This window comes from Leopardus geoffroyi, chromosome E3, assembly GCF_018350155.1.
Source record: "Leopardus geoffroyi isolate Oge1 chromosome E3, O.geoffroyi_Oge1_pat1.0, whole genome shotgun sequence".
Taxonomy (NCBI): domain Eukaryota; kingdom Metazoa; phylum Chordata; class Mammalia; order Carnivora; family Felidae; genus Leopardus; species Leopardus geoffroyi.
In genome coordinates, this window is record NC_059340.1 from 15,795,544 (window position 1) to 15,808,479 (window position 12,936).

The 12,936-nt window shown below is 41.7% G+C and overlaps 1 protein-coding gene and 1 pseudogene across 4 annotated transcripts in view; both read right to left on the minus strand.

The window, feature by feature from the left end:
• Nucleotides 1-2,286: 2,286 nt before the first annotated feature.
• On the minus strand, nucleotides 2,287-5,826 carry LOC123588707 (annotated as a pseudogene).
• Nucleotides 5,827-6,200: 374 nt separating this feature from the next.
• Nucleotides 6,201-12,936, minus strand: part of LOC123588705 (CGRP receptor component) — a 46,369-nt gene continuing 39,633 nt past the window's right edge. For all 4 annotated transcript variants that reach the window (XM_045459828.1, XM_045459825.1, XM_045459827.1 and 1 more), the window contains 2 exons: nucleotides 12,176-12,233; nucleotides 6,201-6,697 (listed from right to left, as the gene is read on the minus strand). In XM_045459828.1, the coding sequence (XP_045315784.1) occupies nucleotides 6,551-6,697; nucleotides 12,176-12,233 (205 nt within the window). In that variant the 3' untranslated portion in view covers nucleotides 6,201-6,550. The remainder of the gene's footprint in view (nucleotides 6,698-12,175; nucleotides 12,234-12,936) is intronic.

The window sequence follows — 12,936 nt, forward strand, 5'->3', positions numbered from 1 at the left end:
CAAAGCAACAATCAATAATCAGGACAGAGTGATATTGGTGAAAGAGTACACAAATAAATCAATGGAACAGAACAGAATAGAGGCCAAAAATAACCATACAAAGAGAGTCAACTGATCTTTGACAAAGGATCGAAAGCAACTGGATGGAGAAAAGGACAGTCTTTTCAACAAATGGTGTTGGAGCAACTGGATATTCACATGCCAAAAAAATAAAAGTTGACACAGACCTCACATCTTTTGCAAACATTCACTCAAAACGAATCAGACCTAAATGTGAAATACAAAACTATAAACCTCCAAAACATAACATAGGAGAAAATCTAGGTGACTTCATGATGACAACCTAGGCTTCATAACTTTTTAGTTACAACATCAAAACCATGATCCGTGAAAGAAAAGGACAGGTTGGACTTCATTAAAATTAAAAACTTTTGTTCTGTAAAAGGCTGTTAAGAGAATAAAAAGACAAGTCATGGACTGGGAGAAAATATTTGCAAAATATTTATCTGATAAAGGTCTAGTATACAAAATATATTTTATTTATTTATTTTTAAAAATTTTTTTTCAATGTTTATTTATTTTGAAGGAGAGAGAGACAGAGTGTGTGTGAGGGAGGGGCAGAGAGAGAGACACAGAATCTGAAGCAGGCCCCAGGCTCCAAGCTGTCAGCACAGAGCCCAACATGGGGCTCGAACTCACAAACCGCGAGATCATGACCTGAGCTGAAGTCGGATGCTCAACCAACTGAGCCACCCAGGCACCCCTACAAAATATATTTTAAAAACCACTTAAATTTCAACAAAAAGAGAACAACCTAATTTAAAAATGGGCAAGAGATCACCTGGGTTGGCTCAGTCGGTTAAGCTTCTGACTTTGATTCACATCATCATCTCACAGCTCATGGGTTTAAGCTCCACATCAGGCTCTGTGCTGACAGCTCAGAGCCTGAAGCCTGCTTCAGATTGTCTCCCTCTCTCTTTCTGCCTCTACCCTACTTGTGCCCTCTCTCAAAAATAAATAAACATTTAAAAAAAAAGTGGGCAAGAGATCTGGACATCTCCTCAAAAAAGATATACAGACAACAAATAAACATAAAAATATGAATGTTATATGCCTTTCGGGAACTGCAATTTAAACAATGTGATACCACTACAGATTAGAATGGCCAAAATTTAAAACACAGATACCACCAAATTCTGGTGAGGACATGAACAAAAAGAACTCTCATTCACTGCTGCAAAATGGTACAGTCACTTTGTGAGACAGTAAGGTAGTTTCTCACAAAACTAAACATACTCTTACCCCATGATCCAGCTATTATGTTCCTTGGTATTTACGAAAATGAGCTGAAAACTTCTGCCACACAAATGTGGACACAAATGTTTATAGCAGCTTTTTCGGATAATTACCAAAACCCAGAAGAAATTAAGATGACTTTTAAGTTTATTTATTGAGAGAAAGTAAGTGTGGGTGGGGGAGGGGTAGAGGGAGACAGAGAGAATCCCAAGCAGGCTCTGCGCTGTCAGCACAGAGCCCAACACAGGGCTCCATCCCATGAACCACGAGGCCACAACCTATGCCGAAATCAACAGACAGACACACCACCTGAGGCACCCAGGCACCCCAGGTTGACCTTCAGTAGGTGAAACAGTAAACAAACTGGTACATCTAGACAATGGAATATCATTCAATAATAAAAAGAAATGAGCTATCATGCTATGAAATGACATGGAGTAACCCTAAACACCTACTGCTAAGTGAAAAATCCAATCTGTAAAGGCCACATCCTCTATGGTTCCAACTATGTGACATTCTGAAAAAGGCAAAACTATGGGGACGGTAAAAATACCAGTGATTGTAAGGGATTTGGGGAAAGGGAGGAAATGAACAGTGGAGCACAAGGTGTTTTCAGAAAATATTCTGATAATAGCATAATAGATTTTTGTACTTGTCAAAACCCAGTCTATGCATGCACTCCTGCACTCTTTACTGTACAACACAAAGAATGAACCCTAGTGTAAACTAGGGACTTTATGTAGTAAAAGTAGATCAACATTGGCTCATCAATTTAATGAACATACCATACTAATGCAGATGTTAATAATAGGGGAAGCTGTTGGGGGAGGGGGGGGGCAAGGAGGGCAAGGGGCTATATGGGAATTCTTTGTACTTTCTGCTCAATTTCACTGTGAATCTAAAACTCCTTGAAAAAATAATGTTTTTTCTTAAGTGCAAAGGCTTTCAATAGGCATTTCTTCAAAGAATATATAAATATCCACAAGTAAGGACATGAAAGGATACTCAACTTTAATAGCCATTAGGGAATTACAGATCGAAACCACACTGAGACAGCACTTCACAACCACTAGGATGGTTATAATCAATACGAGGGACAAAAACAAGAGAGAGATTGGATTCCATCATGCACCGCTGGTAGAAACATGGTATGGTGCAGGTGCTATGGAAAACAGTGTGGCAATTCATCAAATAGTTAAACAGAGTTATCATATGACCTAACAATTCCACTTTTAGGTATATGCAAGAGAGAGGGGAACGTAGGTCAACAAAAATTTGTTCACAACAGCATATTCATAACAGCCAGAGTAAAAACAACCCAAATATCCACCAACTGATGAATGGATAAAAAATGGTGTATCCATTCAACAAACCATTATTCCACCATAAAAAGGAATGGCACAACATAGCTGAACCTTGAAAATATGCTAAATGAAAGAAGCCAGATTTAATCTATATGGAATGACCAGAATAGGCAAATATATAGTAGAAAGATTAGTGGTTGTCAGGGGGCTATGGGGAAATGTGAATGAAAAGTGACTGCTAGTGGGTATGGGGCTTCTTCTGGAAAAGATTCTGGAATTAGGCAGGAATGATAGTTGTACAACCTTGTGATATACTCAAAACCCCTGAATTTAAAAAAATATACAAAAGGATATCTAGGCAGTTTTACTTCCTTTTATCCCCTTTATTCATTGTATAATTAAATAAGGTTGATAATTTTTTTCAGAGTATGTGATGTGCTTTACAATTTACTGATCCATTTACACAAATGATCCATTTGTGGAAATGATCCATTTACACAAATGGGTGTTAAATTTAGTTTCAGGGGAGAAAATAATTTAGCAAAGAATATCTGGAGCATTAATTTACTCACCTCTCACTAGGCTATAACCTCTTGAGAAATGGTATAGTCACACAATGATTACTTAGGGAAATGGTACCCGTTACTTTAGGAATAAATGGGAAGTCCTCAGAGGGGACAGTGCATCATACTGCAACATTTAAGCAAAAGGGGGCAAGAGAAGCATTTGGGTAAACCTGTAACTGGGAGTCGATTTTTCAAAAGCTCAGAAGTATCTTGACAGATAACTAAAACATCTTCCTGGGTCAAAAACTAGGGTTTTCCCCTCAAAAACAAACAAAACAAAACTAAGAGCCTAGGAAAGTCTGGAATAACAAAGGAAGACAGATTGAACTAAAAATCATGTGCCTGTTCCAGTTGCCCTCAGAGCTGCCTCTCCTTGGGTGACTGGACTGGGTGTCAGCCAGCCTCTGTTTGGGACATAATTCAACTGTCAAGTACATATTCAGAAATTTTCAGAGGCCAATAAACAATAAACAAATGGACATACTTTTTTTTTTAAGAATAAAACTGTCACATGGTCAAAAACTAAAACCACACAGAAAGATGTAAAATGGAAAGTAAAATTCCCAGACTCCCCAGCTCTCCTTCCTAGATGTGATCCTGGTTAAGTTTTGTACATGAATTATCTTTTGTGTGTGTGTGGGGGGGGGGGGTGGGGGGCAGGGGGCGGACAGGTGCCTTTTATTGGTCTAACCAGCATAACTAACAGGTTTGGGCAGAGCTCCCCTATCTGTCCTGGCTCCCATCTTGCCTCTCCTGGGAGTTCGTGACTCACCCACAGGGGAGAAGAGTATCCTGGGCAAGGGTGGCAGGCAAAGCCAGGATCGGAAAGGGGATCAGGGTGAAGTAGAAAGCATAGGGCCACCAGATCATTCAAATAAGAAGTCCATCAGGGCAGAAGAGAGGATGTTTCCCCACACAGGCCCCTCTGCCCTGGCGAGGAATGGAAGGGGGCAGGAAGCTTCCACTAGAGGTTTCCTACTGTGCCCTTCGTGCCATCAGCATCTCCCGGATGTTGTCCTCAGCTTCCTTCACACTCCGCTCCAGGTAGGGTTTTTTCTGTCCCAATTCTTTAATTTTTTCTTCTGCTATTTTCTGTTTCTCTTGTGAATTACCTCTCTGGACTGAAGAATAAACATTCTTCCTACACCTTCATACATGTTAATCTCCTCTATCAAAGTCATAATCTCTGTACCTGTAAGATATGCATGCTTTTTCGTTCTGTTTAGCTGTTCAATCTGTATGTCTGCAAGCCTCACCTGCTGAGTGTCAATAACTTTGGCTTGAAGCTCTGTGAAGGCCTTCTTCAATTCCAGATCCACAGGAGCCACCATCTTGGTCCACTCCATAAATTATCTTAATTCTTAAATGTTGTTAATGTGACAGGAATATTATACAGAATACGTTTCCTATAAAGGTTAAGCCTTCCAGAGCCTGCCTGGCTTTATCAAAAACTGAGGTTAAATTCAGGCCCCAAATACAGAAATGTAAAATTTTCCCGCAATCTAAAATAGAATTTAGACCTAAATAGATTTTTTTAACAAAAAAAAATCACACATTTTAGCTTTCAAGTCAGATTTCACTTTCTATCCATGGCAAAACAAACTCTTAAGAGATTTATAAAAATACCAAAAATTGGTGGTCACTTGGAAACAATTTATTATTAATTAGGTTAATCCATTAAAAAAAATACATCAAACACACTCACAGTTAAATGAAACAGTGGCATAGGTACCCATGTGATGCCTTGACAAGAAAAATCAACAATTCCTGGTAAAATTCCCAATACAGACAAGAGACTTCAATACAAATGCCCTGTGAATTCCAGTTTTGCCTGTAAACACATCTCAGGTGATCCTCAGATGATAAGGTTAAGAAAGACATGAGTGCAACTGGCAGGGGTGGTAGGGAGGTTGAAACAACCTGGAAATTGCAAGGGGGTGGGAAGTCATCCAGTTAACAGCAGCACTGAAAATATGTAATCTCACAACAAAATAAGTACCAATTTGGAAAATTAACGTCTGTGGGCATTTTCTTCCCCAAGTCAGGAGCAGAGCGAATGTGGAAAATTAATTTTCAGCAACATTCCTAGGATTAGGGCAACCACACATCTGGAGCTACTGAACTCTCCAAAGCCTCAGTATCAATAAGTTCTTCACATGGTAATTATCCTAATATTTTAAATTAAAAAACTGATACACACTTGCAACAGCTAACAAATTCAAATTCTTAGGAACCAATCTCCGGTTTCTCCGTATTTTATCCATGAAGAGCTATATAACTGACCCCTTTCAAAAGATGCAGACAATTTGCCCATCATGCAAATGAAGTTCACCCAGACTTGACACAAAGGTGTCTACTCAGGGCTCCTGTCTCAGGGCAGGAAACCGAAGGTCATTAGAAAGGCGGCCAATGCTGTTCTTCTGCTGAGCTGTCATTCAGTCTGGAGTGCCGCTTTTCAACTGGAATGGGCCGGTCGGTACCCTAACATTTAAGACTGAATAGTGTGATCTGGTAAACACCACCCCTGCCAGCAAAGGAAACAAGCCTTCAGACCCGATCAAGGGTTGGCCAGGCTGTTCTCTTATCTCCAATGTTCTCGAGGAAAAGATTCCTCTGAGGTAAGCCAAATTCAGTGGCTCATTTTAACCTAAAGCAACTATCTGCGGGGCGCCTGGGTGGCTCAGTCGGTTGAGCGGCCGACTTGGGCTCAGGTCACGATCTCGTGGTCCATGAGTTCGAGCCCCGCGTCGGGCTCTGCGCTGACAGCTCGGAGCCTGGAGCCTGTTTCTGATTCTGTGTCTCCCTCTCTCTGACCCTCCCCCGTTCATGCTCTGTCTCTCTCTGTCTCAAAAATAAATAAACGTTAAAAAAAAAAAATTAAAAAAAAAAAAAAAAAAAGCAACTATCTGCTGCTCTGGGAGTTTCTAGTCATCTAACGGGATTCTCTTAACTCTGCTCTCATCCCAACAGTGCTCAGAGCCCCTGCTTGGGAAGCTCCTAGGGAAGCAGATGAAACTAATTAGGACACAGCCCATCAAAGGCAACACAAGTACTTTACCAGCTGTGTATGGGGGCCTTCCCACAACTGGGGCAAAGGCCACAGAAGAAATATTTTGACCACAGAGGGTTCCACAGTCATTGTCCTCTTTGGCTCTGTCCTCCTCTCTTTAGCTCTCTGCCCTGACAACCTCAGCCTGTCTTCACCATGTTTCATCTCCCAGAGGCACAAGTACTTTTTAGCTTATTTTTGTGATTTATCCAACTAACCATGAAATCAGGCCTGCTGGGATAGAGGGTACAACCAAATGAACAATCCTCTGAATGTCTGGGAAATGGCTGCTGGGCCTTTCAGCTTCATGAGGTGGTTGGGCCAGCTGTGCTCCTCTATGCTGGGTCCTCTTCATCCATTGTCACGTCATTCGTATTTTTCTTCTGTTCAGCCTCTGGCCCTGCAGGCAGAATGCTTGTGACGGTGTGGAGGAGGGCTTCGATCTGCTCCTCCGTGAGCCGTTCTTCACTCTCTTCTACTATCTGCAGAAGAAAAGAAAACCTCCAGGGGTTATTTATGGAGGAGCTGCACAGGCGGGGTCCACTCCTGCCCTCCTCCACCCATGCTGTTCCCAGTCTGCTGGCCTCTGGCACACACAGCTCTAGGCCTGGCTCCTGAGCCCCCCTCAGGTCTCCAGGTCCTCTCCACCCTGGCTCCAACAGAGCGGAGAAGCCAGATCCAATTCCCATGTGATGGCTCAAAATGGGTCAATGTAAAAAGTAAGTTGCAGGTTAGCATTTTTCTTCAAAGAAACAGAAAACCCTAACAGTTCTCTACCCATCCACATGCGCACATGAATATGTTGTATGTGCAAAGAAAACACACCCCTGGGGAGTGAAATGGCACTTTATATACTTTTGTATTTCACAATAAGCACAGCTGTGACTTATGAATTGTATCAACAACTCATTTGATGATTGCCCACTGTGTGCCAAATGGTTTATCTATTTTTTCTCATCCCCACTCCCACCACCACTAACAGCTCTTTAGGGAGCTCATGTGCCTGGCGCTGCACATAGCACTTCCTATCTGTTATTTCTTTCAGCCTTCACAACAATATGGCAAAGGGCAGAACGAGAGCCCCATGCTGGGCCTCCCCAACACGAACACCTACAACCAATCAAGCACACACCACGTGGTCCTGGTCATCTCCTGGAATGTGGAACAACAGTCTGATGAGTGACGGCTGGGAAACAATCCCCCGCTGCTCCACTAAAGGTCCACTTAAAGCGCAGTTTGACGTGTCCCGGAAATCTACGCACAGATGGTCCACGATTCTGAGCCAGTTTTATTAGCCTCCCCTCTAGTTCTCAATATATTAATGAATGATATTATGAATACAAACATAGTCAACAGTGTTTTTAACAGCAATACACAGGCAGTCTTAACCATGTTCACATAGTGGCACTAGCTGTCGATCACAAACAGCTAAAGGTGTCCAGGGTTCTGTTCTGTGGCATTTCCCCACAGCAATCTCTGAAATTTGGCAACTAAGACCAAGAGGAATTCAAGAAAGAAATCCTAGCAGATTTAAGTAAAGCAAGATGACCGGCAGGGCTTACAATCCTGAAAAGGATTTCGGTCTGACTGCCGGACTTTATTGACAACAGTATAGAAGCTAATAAAGCCAGGTGATGTGTCCAAGATCATACTACAAACTCGTGGAAAAACATCGTTGTTTCTATAATGCTTCTATAACTAGAGAATAGTCTGGGTGTTCTAGGGTGGAGAAGATCCTGAGTGAACCAACGGGGCTACTTCCCATCATGCTGTTTAATAGAATGACCATTTCCTAAAGATTAAAAGGCTCTGTAAAATGTAACCTCTACTGAACAAGAAACAATCCCCAGAATCCCATTTTTTAAACCAGACATGCAAAATTAGGATATGAAAGGAAATAATCTAACATAGACTGTCTCCAAAATATGAAGGAGGAAGAAATGGGATATATCGGATTTGATTATTCAATTCTAAGAAAAGATGATCTCCAGCTGAGAGAAGAATGTCTCCAAATTTATAAATTAGTGTAGGTGGTTAATTATGAACTGCTTCCTGCCTCAGGGGAATGGGAAAGAGGATTTAGACTAGTCTCAGAACAGGGACAGCCTCCCACCAGTATTTGTACAGGGCCTTTCCCAGAATCACTGCCACCAGAGCTTCTCAAACATGTGGTCCATAAAGTCAGGACAATTTACAGATGAGTAAGTAGAGGCTTAGCATTATAAACAAAACCTGATCTGGGTCTCACAGTAAATAGCGCAAGGTCTTTTGACTTTGAATTCCACCTCTTTCTGGAACACCATGCCCTCCAGTAGGAGGTTTCTATTATTTCCTCTCTCAGAGATGCAAACTAGAATACACTGGTTTGAGTTTAGTTTTAGTTATATGACCTCTGAGAGGCCTTCATCTTTAGAAAACCAAAGAGAGAAGACTTGAACAAGGCACCTTCTTATGTCCCTGTCTCTGGATTTGGCAGATACAACAATGATCGGGTGTCTACTAGGCGTGTTCATGACAACAGGGCCAATGAGCTTTCAAATTTTGCCAAGTTTGCCAAAAGTAGAAGCTTTCATCAGCACACAAACCCTCAGGGTCAGGAACTTTCCTTTTCAAACCAAGATTCCTAGTCACAGGAAGAAAACCTAAACTTCATTAAGCAGAATGAAATACATATACACAAAAAAGAAACTTGCAGACACCAAAAATTTACTAAGCCTTCTTGGATCACTAAGGTAAAATGCTATTAACTGTATTACTCCTCACCTTTTCTTCCCAACACAGAAGAAACTGAGCCCAAATAAAGAAATACAAAGCATGATCTCAATATTCTCAAACACTCAAGGTTTCAAATTGTTCGGAATATAAAGGCAAAAGAAATGTCAAAAACCAAAGTATTTGCAGATGGGCCAGCAATAAATTTTTATCACAAAGACCATATCAATTCCCTAGGGGCTGTCAAACTGGGCTGCTATACTCCAAAAATGGTTGTTTCTCATTCTAAGCTGCCAAGTCTAACTTCCTACTTTCCCCAAAACAACTAAAATCTAGTAACTACAGATACTTCTAGCTCTTTGACCCAGAAAAGTTCACTTAACCTCTGTAAATTTCAATTATTCTCTAATGTGAAATGAAAGTAACACCAACAGTAAGGACTAAAAGAGAACACATATTACAGTGTTTCATAAGCCATAAAATTTTATATATTCCAAAACATTTTATAATCCCTACCTTGTAACAGACTTATATGATAGTGTTGTTCAGGATAGTGGCATATGAGGTCACGGGGTTCACTGTCCTGTCTTCAGTCTAGAGAGCTCACAAACTGCCCTGAATAAATGTACACGCCAGGGTATGGCAGAAATCACAGAAGCTGGTGGCTTCCTCATTTCCTCCCAGACAGCAGGTCTGTGGATCTGAGGATCACAACAAACCATGGCTGAGGTATAACTAAAAGAAGCCTCAGCCTCCAAAACTGAATACTAACAAATGGTGGATGCTGACATTACTTCTGGATGCAGGGAGAATAAATGGCTGTAAAGTTAATGCAGAGAAATTCTCAAGTCCTTTGCACTTTCCACTCGGTGTGAAGACCTCATTTTTTATCCTCCTCTTGTGAGAAGAGATACTGCTACAAGCCGTGGTAAATGTTTTTGTACCCTTTGTGGCCAAATTCCAGGCTGGGGAAAATCTGGTTACAAAATGGTCCAACCGCTGGGAAATATACATAGTTTTTATCAAGACCTACTACTTATCTGTGAAAAGAAGAGAATAGGGGCGCCTGGGTGGCTTGGTCGGTTAAGCGTCCGACTTTGCTCAGGTCATGATCTCACAGTCCGTGGGTTTGAGCCCCGCGTCGGGCTCTGTGCTGACAGCTCAGAGCCTGGAGCCTGTTTCGGATTCTGTGTCTCCCTCTCTCTCTGTGCCTGCCCTGTTCATGCTCTGTCTCTCTCTGTCTCAAAAATAAATAAACGTTAAAAAAAAATTGTTTTTAAAAAGAAGAGAATAAACATTTGAGTGGACGCCACACACATCTTTCTTCTCACCCTGTAAAAAGCATATGGCTTGGAGGAAAAAGTAAGCCTTCTGAATCAGACCCAATTAGCCACTCGTTAGCCAAGACTATGGTGAGGGTGTTAAAGGTGACCTACACAAAGCCCCGGCATATAGCAGGCACTCTCAATAACAGCTAATCGTCCCAAGTAATGATAGAGCTTTCTACTGGCTCTGAGATGAGGTCACGCTAACCCTCCTCATCTTCTCTCTCCATCTGTCATTATGCCATGAATAACATATGTTGCTGATTAAAGTTGGAGGAGACACAACATGTGATCTTTAACCCAGAGGGACACAGATTAGTTTCTTGCTGATTTGTTTGTTCTTTTCTAAGCTGAATCTCCAACATAGTCGAAAGCACCAGAATAAGGGTACAAAAAAAAAAGAGAAAAGATCTCTTTTTAGCCTAAAGGCCAGTTCCCCCAGAAAGTCACCCTTTATGGAAGGAATTTTTCTAATTTAATTTTGGGTGCATTTTCAAGGACAGAAACAACACTGGGAAGTCAATAAAAGTTTTAGTCCAAAATTAAATAACCCATGACCCTTTAAAAATAAGGTTCTTTTAAAGCAATCTAAACATCATAGGTATTTCTGGCTACTTTCTTCCACACTTTTCTGAAGCAAATTTGACAAAGTTAAGTACTTCTAAAACTGACTCTGCAAACTCCTTTGTTCCTATTTGTTAATTCTCCAGTTTTTTTTTGTTTTTTTTACTGGCAGTTAAATGGCCTAATAGTTGTAGCTTAACGATCCTCTCTGCCCTCTACAGGAGAGGGAAACTGCCCCCGCACACCAATTAATACAGCAACCACGCGGTTTGTCTCACCGGGCCTCATTTTCACATTCTCCTTATACCACGTGTGGCTTCTACTCTTGCTGCCTTGCATAATTCTAGAGCTTGATACTGTGACTGCTGTGCAGACAGTGCAAGTGATGAGGCTCCAATGAATGAGCTTATGCAGGGAAACAAGATGATCAAGTGTGTGGTTTTAACAGTGACGTAGAGAGGCCCCTGGGTGGCTCAGTCAGTTAAGCGGCCGACTTCAGCTCAGGTCATGATCTCGCGGTCCGTGAGTTCGAGCCCTGCATCGGGCTCTGTGCTGACAGCTCAGAGCCTGGAGCCTGTTTCAGATTCTGTGTCTCCCTCTCTCTGACCCTCCCCTGTTCATGCTCTGTCTCTCCCTGTCTCAAAAAATAAAATAAAAAAAAAAAACGTTAAAAAAAAAAAAACACAGTGATGTAGAAGGTGGGTTGGAGGGGGCAGGCTGAGGCAGGGAAGATGAGAGAACAACTCCAAGAGCCGCACTGAGAAATGACAGAAATTAACACAGTGCCGGAGGGAGAAGAGAGAACAAGACAGGAGCAATGGAACCTGGGGACAAAGTGCATACGGAATCAAAGGGAGAGAATGTCTTCTAGGCTTCTGGCTTGGGAGACTGGGCCAGGAGGCTGAGAGAGAAAGAGAGCATGTGGGGAAGGTACACATGTGCTCCGTGAACCAAGAACAGAAACAGGAAGAGTGGGATCGAAGGGTGGGAGTCGGGGAAGAGAAATTCTGCCAGAGTCATGGTGAGTCTATTGTTTTTATGCAACATCTGGTTGGCAATAACTCCTACAGGAAAGCAGTGGTCAGAATGGGGTAGGACATCAAGGGAGACAAAGAGCTGCCAAGTCACAGGCCTAAACCCGAAGGAAAGAATTAAATTTCGTCCAGTCTTCTACTTTCACTAAGTCCATACTAAGTAGGATCCAACTGGTATGGTCTCCTTTCACTTATAAAATAGGGTATTTGGGCAGTCTTCTCAAGAAATGGCAGTTCCAGTCTTGTCCGTTCTCAGCCTTTATCACCCTTCCTCCCTCTCAGACCCAGAAGCCAATCCTCTCACGTTCAAGCCTCCTTCACTCACCAGCTGGATCTCAACAGCAGTCATAGGCCTGTGGTTCAGCAGCTGAAGCTTTTCAGCTCTGTCAAAAGAAAAGTACAAAGCATTTAAAACTCTTATTCCCCTCAAAATCTTGAGTCTTGACCAAGCTGTTTAGAGAACACTGTGTCAGATAACAAATGGGAGAACCACCTGGAACTTGGCCCTCCGTTTCTTCAACTGTAAAATGAGAGAATGGGAATAGGAGAGCCTATGTTGGAGACTTTTGGGAGGATACAAATGCGTATTAGAATCCTAAAGATCACAGAGGTGTGGACTGAAAGAAATGGAACAAATAGCAGAGGTGCAGTTTTAATAAATTTTATCTGGAAAACGTGAAGAAAATAATGTTTTCTTAATCCAGATAACAGAAAGTAAAGAAAGATTAATAAAATAACCTTGGCTGGTCGGTATCACTTAGAAATGCCTGAGAATTCCTTTTTGAGATTAATATTAAATGTCAGATTTGACTTGTTATCTTAGAAACAAAAAACAGGGCTAGGAGGGAACAGGGTTTAATGCACAGTAGTATAAGGTACAGTCCTCTGACCACAAGGAGTTTACAATTCAGTTGGGGAAAGAAGACAAATACAAGCCAATTTTAACAAAAACTGTAAGTAACAGTTGATGGTAATAATTATCTCCTGTTACAAGGCATCAGCTGGCTCATTGGTAAAGAGGTGGTTGAGATGTGTGGACTCTCAAAGGTGATAGGACTTAAAAGAAAAAAGAACAGCTTCAATTAC